The sequence below is a fragment of the Erpetoichthys calabaricus genome, chromosome 17 (genome assembly GCF_900747795.2).
Source record: "Erpetoichthys calabaricus chromosome 17, fErpCal1.3, whole genome shotgun sequence".
Classification (NCBI taxonomy): Eukaryota; Metazoa; Chordata; class Cladistia; order Polypteriformes; family Polypteridae; genus Erpetoichthys; species Erpetoichthys calabaricus.
Genome location: NC_041410.2, coordinates 72,410,341 through 72,422,937, shown reverse-complemented (window position 1 = coordinate 72,422,937; position 12,597 = coordinate 72,410,341). Strand labels below are relative to the sequence as shown.

General features: G+C 36.0%; 1 protein-coding gene across 15 annotated transcripts in view; it reads left to right on the top strand.

Annotated features, from left to right (window-relative positions):
• Nucleotides 1-12,597, top strand: part of mef2aa (myocyte enhancer factor 2aa) — a 521,886-nt gene that overhangs the window by 314,896 nt on the left and 194,393 nt on the right. For 14 of the 15 annotated variants that reach the window (XM_051920742.1, XM_051920752.1, XM_051920750.1 and 11 more), the window contains one exon: nucleotides 10,378-10,581. The exons of the other annotated variant lie outside the window; for it this stretch is intronic. In XM_051920742.1, the coding sequence (XP_051776702.1) occupies nucleotides 10,378-10,581 (204 nt within the window). The remainder of the gene's footprint in view (nucleotides 1-10,377; nucleotides 10,582-12,597) is intronic. 15 annotated transcript variants of the gene reach the window in all.

Genomic DNA, 12,597 nt, shown 5'->3' with positions numbered 1-12,597 from the left:
TCTCACATACCATCTTCTGTGCCGTCTTTTTTTTTTTTTTTTCCTTTTTTCTTTTGCATCTTCACAACAGCATCAGAATTTATGGCAGCGTATTTGAGCCATAGAGAGAAAAAAATTAGGGACACAGTGGAAAAAGTCTATTTTGTGATTAAAGTGGAAATTTTGGCTTTAGTCTCAAAACTTCCACATTAATCTTGTAGTTTATTCTATCATTAAAATCATACAACTTTAAAATTAAAGTCGTAAACATCATCTTAAAACCTACCCAGGTGTTAATTGCTATCTGCTTCTGGGGCTTCCTTCTGAACTGACAGCAGCGGCAAGCAGCAATTCCGCACATTTAGAATCCTTAAATGTATATTTGATGTAACTTTCATGATGAAATGCATAAGTATGTACATTACATTTTGCATATAACTTGTTACCTTCATTTAAATAATGAATACAGTGGAACCTCGGTTCACGAACGTCTCGGTACATGTACAAATCAGTTTACGACCAAAAAGTTCGCCAAACTTTTGCCTCGGTTCACGGCCACACACTTGGTATACGAACAAGCCAGTTTCCATTTCGGTTTATGCGTGCAGATGATTTCCACACGTGTTGCATTGTTTTCGGTCAGACGTGCGATCGTGCTTTCGCTGTGAACTCTTTGTGCTCTATTTCATTTCCCTTCCGGTTTGTACGCACTGATTACTGTATTTAAGCACGTGTTCAGCCTCTCCCTGTTCATGGTTCTCAGTCAGACATGCGTGCTTTACCTGTGAACTCTTTGTGCTCTACAGTATTTCGTGTGCTTTTGCAGTTAACCATGGCTTCTAAGCAAGTAAAGAGTGGTGAGAAGAAAGTTTTGCAGAAAATTGAAATCGAAGTAAAGAAAGAAATTATTGAAAAGTATGAGTGTGGCGTTTGAGTTACTGATCTTGCCGTCGAGTACAAGAAGTCAAAATCTACGATTTCGACTATTCTAAAGCAGAAAGAATCTATTAAAGCAGCTGATGTTGCAAAAGGAGTTACAGCGTTAACCAGGCAGAGGCCTCAAGTGCTGGAAGAGGTGGAAAAACTGTTGCTAGTGTGGCTGAACGAGAAGCAACTTGCAGGGGATAGCGTAAGTGAGGCGATGTTATGCGAGAAAGCCAGGAAGATTCATGGCGATTTGCTGCAAAACTATCCTTCTACGAGTGGCGAAAGTGAGGAATTTAAAGCCAGTAGAGGATGGTTTAAAAAGTTTTGCAAGAGAAGTGGCATTCATAGTGTGGTAAGGCATGGAGAGGTTGCTAGTTCCGACGCTGAAGCTGCGAAAGAATTCGTGAAAAATTTCAAAAAATTAGTGGAGGACATAGGCTACATCCCACAACAAGTCTTCAACTGCGACGAGACCGGATTGTTCTGGAAGAGGATGCCGAAGAGGACCTACATTACCCAGGAAGAGAAGGCTATGCCCGGCCATAAACCAATGAAGGACAGGTTAACCGTTTTGCTGTGTGCTAACGCTAGTGGCGACGTAAAAATCAAGCCGCTACTTGTTTACCAATTTGAGAACTCTCGTGCTTTCAAGCAGCACAATGTAAACAAAGCCAGACTGCCTGTGATGTGGAGGGCAAACACGAAGGGGTGGGTCACAAGGACCTTGTTTTTGGAATGGCTGCACGAGGCTTTTGTGCCCGCCGTGAAGCGATATCTCGAAGAGAATAACCTGCCTAAAAAATGCCTTCTTCTGATGGACAATGCACCAGCACACCCTCCAAATTTGGTTAACGATATGGTCTGAAAAATTTTAATGCGTAGGAAAAGGCAAGTCACATTAGACCACTATTTTGTGAATTCTGATCCACCAGCTAAACAGCTAAAAACACCAGAAACCCAAGAAATCACAGAGAAAACACCTGAAGGAGAACATCCCTCCATCGCGGAGCCGGACTCTCCCTCAAAACTGTAACCACTCACTCTCCACTCAGTTCCTCCTCATTTCCTTCATGTCAGAACTCGACTCATGCAAGGTGAGTTTTCTTGGTGGTTTATGGTTAGTTTTTGTATTACGGATTTTTCAAATGTTCATTTTTCAGTTCGTAGTGTGAATTGTTGCAATGTTACTTTTCTTGGTTGTTTATTAAATTTCAGATTTTTCAAATGTTCATTTTTTTCCCTGTGCTTAAAACTCATTTAAAAAAAAGTTTACACAGCGATCAGATTGTAAGGCTATTAGCGTGAACTCCTGCAATGTTACTTTCTTGGTTGCTTATGGTTGGCTTTTAAATAAAGTTCGGATTTGTTCAAACGTTCCTTTTTTTCCCCTGCGCTTAAAACTCATTTAAAAAGAGTGTTTACAGCAATCGGGTCATAAGGCTACAGTATAGCGTGAACTCTTGCAATGTTAGTTTTCTCTGTTGTTGAAGGTTTTCTCAGTGTTATTCAATGTTTTTTTTACATTTAGTTTACTATTGCGCAGTGCATTCTATGGTTTAATTAACTATATTTGTGCTTAAAAACTTAACAAATATATATATTTACATACAGTTTGTATGGTCTGAAACGGATTAATTGTATTTACATACAATCCTATGGGGGAAATTGCTTCGGTTCACGACCAAATCGGTTTACGACCAGAGTTTTGGGACGAATTATGGTCGTGAACCGAGGTTCCACTGTACTGTTAATAATTACACATGGGGGTGGTGGCATGGTGGTGGAGCAGTAGCACTGCTGCCTCGCAGGGAATCACATCCCTGGTGTTCCCTGCCTGGAGTTTGGATGTTTTCCTGGTGGGTTTCCAGACAGGGTTTCCTGGAAAAGTTTCCTTCCAAAGCTAGGAATGTTTGGGTATTTGGTGATGCTAAAATGATGCTAGTGTGTCCTTGTATTCACCTTGTGATGAGCTGATGCCCCATCCAGGGATTGTTTCTGCCTCGCTCCTGATTCTTGCTGGAATGGACGCATCCCTGGATTGATGGATATAATCATTAAACATCCATCATTTTCATAAGTATTGTTGCAAGGTGTCCTCAGAATTTAATGGATGTTTCAGGCAATTTACAACACAGCGAAGCCGAACGTTTTCTCACCGTGATCATATCTCACACTGCAACCTGCTGGAATCTTCCAGATTTATGTAAAGTATGCATGCAAATATAAACAATATACAGCTAGCGTAGTGTGAAATATAAACCTACCCTGACAGTGAGTCTTTCTGAATACTGGTGACTTCAACCAGGGAAGTTTGGAAGGAACACACTTTAATGTGTTCCTTTTTTGGATACAACAAGCTGGACCTACTGTGTTCCAGTGTTGATGCCTTTAAATCCAAACCTGTCGTACTAATCATCTTACTGTCACTTTCAAGCCTGTTATTGACAGCAGTAGCTCAAGCCAGATGTTTGGGATGTTGTTGTTTGTTAATTTAACATTTATATAAAGTCATGTATGTGTGTCTGGAGATCACATTCCAAACTGTTGAGGTAAGCAGTACCACTCCAGGACGAGAGGTGACACTGACATTAGCTGTCTCTTCTCTTTCACCCAAAAAGAGCCACTCTTCCCACATCACATATGATCTTCTCCAGTTTGACTATCGCCCAAACTGTTCCACTGAAGATGCCATATCACCTGCTCTTCACCAGGCTCTGTACCATCTAGTCAAAATAGGCATTTATGCTAGAAAGATTTTAATTGACTATAGTTCAGCAACACCATCATCTCTCAGAATCTCTTAAAGAAGTTGAATCTGCTAGGGTATAACATTTCCCGATACAACTGCTGGAGCCTGGACTTCCTGACAGAGAGAGACCCCAAATAGTCTGCGTTGGAATCACCATCACAACTAATGCTGAACATCATCATCAGCCTCATCGTGCTGAACACTGGTGACCCCCCAGGGCTGTGTATGCAGCCCACTTCTATTCAGTCATTTGGCTCTTGATTGTATGGCTATGTACAGCTCTAACACCATCAGTCTGTGAATAAGTCAGCTTATTACAGAATAGAGATGCAATGATTGGCAGACTGGTGCAAGTGCAACAGTCTAGTCTTAATGTGAACAAGATGAAAAGGATGATTGTTGACTAAAGGAAGGCCAATGCTGTCCACATCCCATTGTCCATTGAGGGTTCTGGTTTTGTATCTTGTCAAGAGTACCAAATCTCTTGGTGTGCACCTGGTAGCTCACCTTACTTTGTCACTTAACACCACCCTCATTGCCATGAAGGCACAGCAGCAGCTTCACTTCCCTCAGTGGCTGAAGAAGGTAAGCCTTCCTTCACAATTCACATCAGATTCTACAGGGACATTGTTGAAAGTGTCCTAACCAACTTTATTACTGTTTTGGAAACTGCAGTGCCTTTGTCTAACCCAAAGATCACTGGGACCTTTCTGCTCTCCAATTAAAAACTTTCTTATAAAGCAATGCATGTGCAAAGTCTATAGCATTGTGGAGGACCACTCCTACCTCTCCCAAGGTCTGTTTGTCTCACTTCCATCTGGTAGAAGGTACTATAGCATCTGAACAAGTTCGCCCACATTCTGCAGTTTTTACCTCTTGGCTGTCCGGACTCTGAGCTCGTTTTGCCCCCTGCTCTCAGATCTGTGCCTAGTAGCTTATTTAAATGCAATACATTTGTTACTTCTTTTGTTTTTTATTATTAGTTGTTTTTATTATTTATGTTCTGTTTCAAATTTTATGTATTTATCTATTTATGGTATAGCTAATTACCTGTCTTGCAGTTGTTCTGTGTTTAAGTATATGTTGCACTACGGTCCTGGTGAATGTTATATCATACCACTATATGCTGCAATATTGTGTGTGGATGATATGACAATAAAACCACTTGACTTGACAGTTTCACAAAGATGCTCAAGGAAAGATGCTTAATCCTGCCACAGTGCATAATACAGGCTCCACCTTTTCCAGTCTGGACACCATAAAAACAGACAGTCCCTAGAAGGTCGCATCTCATTTGTACCCAAGTCTCGCAGAGGACAAACAGCCAGTGTGAAAAAACCCCAATTCATCATTTGTTAGGGTTCACTACAGGTGTTTTTTTATGTTGCTCCTCTGTGCAATCTTCTGTTTTTTTTTTCCGACCATTTATTATTTTATTTATTGTGACAGATTAGGATGCTCTCGCTCCCTTGAACCCTCAGACCAGACGTCAGACACCAGATAAAAGTCCAATAATAATATTTATTATTATAAATAAGTGCACAAAGCACCCTCCTCTCCACAGTACTCAATAAGTCCACAATAACCAATAAACAATATTCAATCCTCCACTCCCAGACACTTAGCCACCCTGCCTCCCAACTCAGCTCGTCCATCTGGAATTTCCCAGAGTCCTTTATAGTCCGTGACCCGGAAGTGTTTCTGTCCCTCAGTCCATGTGACTTCTATCACTTCTGGGTTAGGTAAAAACTTCTCCTTTTTTTCATCAGCCTGGAAGCACTTTATTTCTTCCAACCATGTGACTGGGATTTACTTCCGGGCTGTATGGAGAATAAACGTCTCTGTGTCTCCCTGCAGCGTCCCCTGGCGACCCCGACGTTATCCAGCAGGACTGTGTATTAAAACTCCATAGTCCATGATGCCCTGCTGGAATTCGGGGCATCTCCACGTTGCAAGGAGGGCTCCATCTAGCGGCCTGGGGGTATTGGCCGGGATGAATGGCCGGCCATATCCCACAATATATAAATATAAAAAATTAATAACAAATATAACTTTTTTCTTTCTTTAGTTGCTCTGAAGTTTTTAATTTCTTGACATACATATGAGCTCAAGTTTTAAAGTTTTAATCAGCCGATCTGTTCCTCTCGGCATGTTTTGGGCTACAATCTGCTTTATCTTACACTCTGCTTTTTTCATTTCGTTTTTGATCATGCTTGTGTAAAACAAAGTTGCTTGACTCTTTCAAAAAAAAAAAAGGCTTATTAAAAATACAGTGCAGTGTAATCGGTTCAATTCAGATTTATTTAATTTCAAGGTATTTTCATATGAGCTTGTTCCACTACGCTCCCACTCAGCGTGCATTTTGCTCCATAGGCTGTGTAAAATAACGAGGAATGTTATGGGCTTGGTAAGGTGGGGGTCATTGTTGGGTTGTCATACCTTTGTCGACGACAGCCACTACAAGTAAACAAACAAGAAAGACATGTTTCCTTACTCTGGAAAAAATAGCCACTACAATAAGGAAAGTTCAGTAATAAACTGAGAATAAAAGAATCAGAGGAGTCTTCCTGTACAATTACACAAATGGCAAGAAAAGCTACTTTAATTAATTCAGAGCTGTTTATTTTGCCCTTTAATTAAAACAGACACTGCTTGTTGGAGTTTGAATAGTGACTTTGAGTTATATACACTAGCTGACATTTTCAATTAGAAAAAGAAGAGTTAAAGAATAACTTCTGATTGCTGCTTAGTAAACAATAGACTTGTTAGCCTAACAGAAACATGTGTCTATTTTACTTGTAAACTTGTTAAGCATTTTAGCCTTGTATCTTCCTGATAAGCATCGTATGCACTTTTGATAGAATTGCAGCTTTTCTAAAGCTTTTTAGTGTGTTTTTATAGTGTGCGTTTAGCTTTAATAGTGTGTTTATTATATGTTTGTGTCTGTCACAGTATGTGTTTTGGTAAGAAACAATTACTGCATAATTAAAATGGTAATGCATATTTATAATTACATTTCAAGAATTGGGATTGTCTGTCTGAAAAACAAAACAAAACCTTTTTAAATATGCTGTAGTAAATGTATATTTTAACAGCAAAAAAAAGAGTAGTGCAACTAATGATTAAAACCTACAAGTGCATGTATATTTACATTTAAGCAGTGGTTAACTGGCAGTATCAGTTCATTGAATCAGTTTGTGATATATGTATATGTATATATATATATATATATATATATATATATATATATATATATGTGTATATGTATGTATGTGTATATATATGTATATGTATGTATGTGTATATATATGTATATGTATGTATGTGTATATGTATATGTATATATGTATGTGTAAAGCCAGAAGTCTGTATGACCATCAGCATCAAGTGACTCTGTGAGAACCCTAACTACAAAGAGGACTATTTCATTTATGTTAGGTAGAATGCCCAGAGGGGACTGGGCGGTCTCGTGGCCTGGAACCCCTACAGATTTTATTTTTTTTCTCCAGCCTTCTGGAGTTTTTTTTTTGTTTTTTCTGTCCACCCTGGCCATCGGACCTTACTCCTTTTCAATGTTAACTAATGTTGTCTTATTTTAATTTTGTATTTTGTCTGTTATTTTTCTTTTCTTCATTATGTAAAGCACTTTGAGCTACTTTTTGTATGAAAATGTGCTATATAAATAAATGTTGTTGTTGTATGTATGTGTGTATATATATATATATATATATATATATATATATTAGATGAATAATGAAAACTACCTTTTTCTAAACTAAGATTTGTTTTAGATAAGTACGTTACAGAAGAAATTAAACAATAGAAAGGCTAGTAATCATTTCATTTTGTTCTAATGCCATCTGCATTATGGATATGTATTTCCTCTACATATTTTATTAATTAAAGAAGTGTGTATTTTAAGAGAATTATACTTATTTTAGTTTTTTTATGGTCACTAAACAACAAATCTATTTAATTTTTATTTTGTTAATAAAAAAATTAACAGGTAATTTAATTTATTTTAGTTATAAAAACCCCCCAAGTTCACAATTTAATATACAGCATAATGCTTCTCCACATTTGGTTGTGCAGGAGGTTACAGCAAAAGTTTTTTTTTAAAGAGAGAATTGGCTGATCCAGTAACATGATATCACTAATCGGTATTGTCCCTAAAAAACCTAATTGAAGCATCCCTAAGAGGATGTGATTTATGGTTAGTTCCAGGTTGAAAGGGTTTTAAGGTGATTAGGGAAGAGAGTTCTTATTTTTCGTAAAGAATTTTAAATAAGACATAACATGGCTGTCTTGAAATTGCTTGCATGTCAGCTATATGTTAATACTGTGATATTAATTTGCATATAGGCATATATCAGTTTAATCAAATAGTTTGCATAGTGAAGCATACATGAGAATACCCAGTTTGTGTGAAACAAAGTGTTAGCAGACCTACAATGAAATTATTGAAATGCTATTACTAATGTATTTTAAGATATGAAGTATTATAAAAATAATTGATTTAGAAAGATTGTAGTTTGTAAATAATTACCATAACATTTTGAAGAAAAACTGTAATGCATTCTGTATTATATTTGTTTTTTAATTTACCTAATTGTTTTACTTGGTTTCAACTATCTTTTTTTCATAAACAGAAATATACAAACACAAAGGGTCATACCACTGTCACCTGCAACAGTGAAAAGAAAAGGTTAATATGGGCAAATGAAGTGATTCAAAACTGTTGCATGTTTAATTAATCATATATTAATCATAGTTAACATTACAGCTGCCATCATATGCTAACTGGAAAAAATGGTGATTACTACTCTTGTTCTGTTAGTTATGAAACCGTCTCACTTAAAAGCTTCTCTAAACAGAAAATGAATGTTGTAGCCAATCCAAGATACATTCACTAAGTCTAAATGCATTGGCAAATTATAGGGATGCACGTCATACATCTATGCAGGTGACCACATTGAACACATTTTTAGGAGTCTGATCTGTAACATCATCTTTCAAAAAGTGTGATTTTTCTCTCTTCTGTTTGCATCAGCAGCCTCCAGAAAAAGAGAAGTGTAAGTAATGTTGAATCTAGATCACCTGACACTTTTTTTAGTGCTAAACTGAAGAGAACTGTCTGTAATATGGAAATTGTTTTCAATAGTCATCAAAAAAGCATACTATGCTATGCTAAATCCTCAACAAATTTGTGGTTAAGTAGAACTATGAAAGCATGCCTGAGAGTAATGGTCCATTACAATATATTGAGAATTTATGCTAAAAAGCAGATGCTTACTTTTCTTAAGAATGGGAAAGCAACTGCTTTTAAGATTCAAGAGCTGCAGATTTCAGAGAAGCACTAGGTCTGCATGATCACAGATTACTGTGATGAACATAGTCATTAAAATGATTGGATCAGGCTTCAAAGTTTAGGTCATATACTGAGCTTCATGATTGTTTGAGTATCCTATGATATTTATGTTATATCTGAAAACTGCATGGCAGAGTACTGAATCCTTGCCATTGCAATATTGCCTTATCTGACTTAAAGGCAACAGTTCATTGCTTGGCAATGTGCTAATACTATGTAAGCATATAGAGAACTTGAAAACATTTATACAGTGATGACCTTTTTTATTTTGATGTTGATGTACAGTACTTTAGGACATTTTATAAACAGCATAATGGCAGCAGCATGTGACAATGTATTACCATCTAAATACTATTTTAATATTGTTATAAGTAATTTCATTCTTTTATTACTGTCATGAAAGATTTTATTCTGTGCTTTTATTTTGCATACACACGCAACTTTGGTTTTATTAATACAGCAGAACCTAGGTTTAACATTTTCAAACATTTTTTACATTTTTTTTTATTGGTGAGTGGTGGTGATGGCTGCTTTTTCAGAAATAACATGTTTTGGGGAAAAAAAAAGAATAATTTCCTCTATTTGGTGTACTACAAAACAAGTTACATTTATTTTAATATCTTTATTTTAAACAATAAAAAAACACTTTTGTTTTCACAGAAATTTTTTTTTTAACTAATCTGGTATTGAATAACATTAATAATTTTAAGCTGCTAAACTTTAGTTCTACTGTTCAGTGTGTGTACAGAATACAGTAAATGCAGTTGGCAAAGTATTTAAATGAGGGTGCTATGAATTTAATAATCATAATAACAATATCAAGGGCAATGATCATCAATTATGAATTTTGTGGTAGTCATGCTCCCCTTATCTTTTTACTTGCCAACTTTATATATGTGGCTTCAATTTTATCAGTCAATTTAATGGTATCTTGATATAAAAAGAAAAAAGTAATTTCTTTTAAAAACAGGACAACATCTGGGTGAATCAGACTTCACACATGTGCTTGAGTGTGTACAAAGTATGTGTGTTTAAGGTTGTGTGTATGTGTTTTTTCCTCAGGTATTTTTTGTATCTACAGTATGCTGGTTTTTCATAATTTTTAACTGTTTTCTGTCTGTGTGTTGTCATGTACAGTATTAGTGTCACTTCTCTTTAAGCCAATAAATACAACATATTTTCCAATCTATTGTCAGTTATCATCATTGCACTAACTTAATTTTGCTGAAGTTGGGAAACCCAGGTTTAAAAAAAATATGCAAGTCAGTGGGCTTGTCTACAATGTTGTGAATACAAATGTTAGTGTATGTGCAGATGTTTTATCATCTCAGCACCTTTTTATTGTCTTTTTTAGGTGACATTTACAAAGAGGAAGTTTGGTTTAATGAAGAAGGCCTATGAACTCAGTGTGCTATGTGACTGTGAAATAGCCCTGATCATTTTTAACAGCTCAAACAAACTGTTTCAGTATGCTAGCACAGACATGGACAAAGTTCTTCTGAAATACACAGAGTACAATGAGCCCCATGAGAGCAGAACCAACTCGGACATTGTAGAGGTAAGAGACAGTCCCTTTTTAACTGCAATCTAAACCAGAGTTAAATAGCCAAGACATGGCAGAACTTCATACAAACATTTGAAACATTTCCTGACCTACACATGGACTCAAATTATAAAACATGTGTTGTTATGAATTTTATAAGTGTGTTTTGACAAGGATGCATTAAAAAGATTAATGAAAAATTGTTTAATCAATTTTACCATAATATAAACTTTCTTTCTTGATAGCAGAGTTCACTACTTGAACTTTAAGGTATATTCTTAAGTCACTTTGTTTTTTGTTTGTTTTAACTTTGCCTTATGTTTGTTTCTGATAATCCTTTCCAATAATTTGGTTTCCTGTTTTATAGTTTAGTTTTCATTTGACCTGGCACATGGACTGCATGTCTTTATAGGATTATTGTTTAGTACATACATTGAAAAGTTTGTTTTCTTTCTATATGTGAACAAAAATACCATCACATTTTATTTATTTTCCTTTCAAATTAGTGTGGAAAAAATATACCGTCAAAGTTTAGCCTTCTATATTGTTTAATTTTAAATTGCCATGCATGTATGTTAAACATTGTGTTGATTTCAAATGGGCAATTTTTGGCACTGTATGTTAACCAGCAATACAAATTAATAATGAATTTTACTTTAAGAAAAAAAACAAAAAACCCTCAAATCAAAAATGACATGCTTCTCTCAGACCCCCTCCCACAAAATACTACTCCCAGCTTTTTAATGAGAAATGTTTGAGGGTGGAACAAGAGACTTCATCATAAATTGGAAAATCACCAACCCTACAAGACCATAAACATACAGGTCTTTCACATGCCAAATTTCCATTTTAACTCTAGAAGCAGATATTGAAATATATGTGAGATCATAATGCATATACTTTGAAATATATGTGGGGTACTTCAGGGAGAGTTTAGTCTTAGTGAAAATCACACAGTCAGCAGGTAGATTTTGCCACCTCTACTTTCATTAGATCAGATTTTATCTTGTCTCTATAGTAATACCTTGCTCCAGACATACATTTTTCTCACCTTGTATATCACTTTAGATACCATTAACATTTTTATCAATGTTTTTCGATTATATTTTGCTAGAATATACATGTATTATCTGTTTTTGTATTTCTGTATATAATTTTCGTGCCATGGAAAATGTGTTTGAAATTCACTGAATTGGGTACATAGGCTGCTTTGTGATTGGTGCCTGTGTAGGTTATCCTTTATTTATATAGTCTTCAAAAGTGTAGTAATGTAATGGAGAAAAAGCACCATCACTACACAGAAATGGCCACCTGGTTAATTTATGGCTGGAAAAGCTCTGCCCTACATTCTCTCTCTCAATGTTAGTATACTAACTTATTCAGGAAAAAATAAAAGTATAAGAGCTGTTTATCCATCTTAATAATACAATATCCCTAATGGAATTTTTAGTGAGTGATTAAGACAAGGCCACTACCTTCTCTAGTCCTTCTGAAAAGATGAGGCACAAAGTCAGCATATTTTTAACAACAGCAATACTCATTTTCCTGCTCACCAGGACTGAAGGGAAGACTTGTAAATTGTTTTTCTTGGTTTATTCTGTCAGAGGTGAGCTTTTATGACCTCTGACAAAAAATGTTTCGGGCCTTTTCCTTCAGGTTGCTAATAAATAAGTTCAGCAGATACCTGCACATATGTAGAAAGCTTCTGACAAAGCTAAAGTGGCTTAGACATCGTTTTCATTTGGGTGCTGTGGTGCTGCCTCCTCAACTATGATTGTGTTAAAGGCAGAGAAACACATTGCAAAAAATATCTGTTGTCAAACACTGGTTAAAAATAGTGAAGAAATGAAAAAAAATTGTGTCTGTGTTTATTGTTACTCATTTGACACTTGGGCTAACACTTGCGTATGAATACTGTGAATTGACACAACTTCTGTAAGGTTTATTTACTTTTTAAAGGGTGTAAAGTGTGAATACAGTAGACAACTGTCCAACCTATAGTGTACCACAGTGCCCTCAGTTTTTACAGTT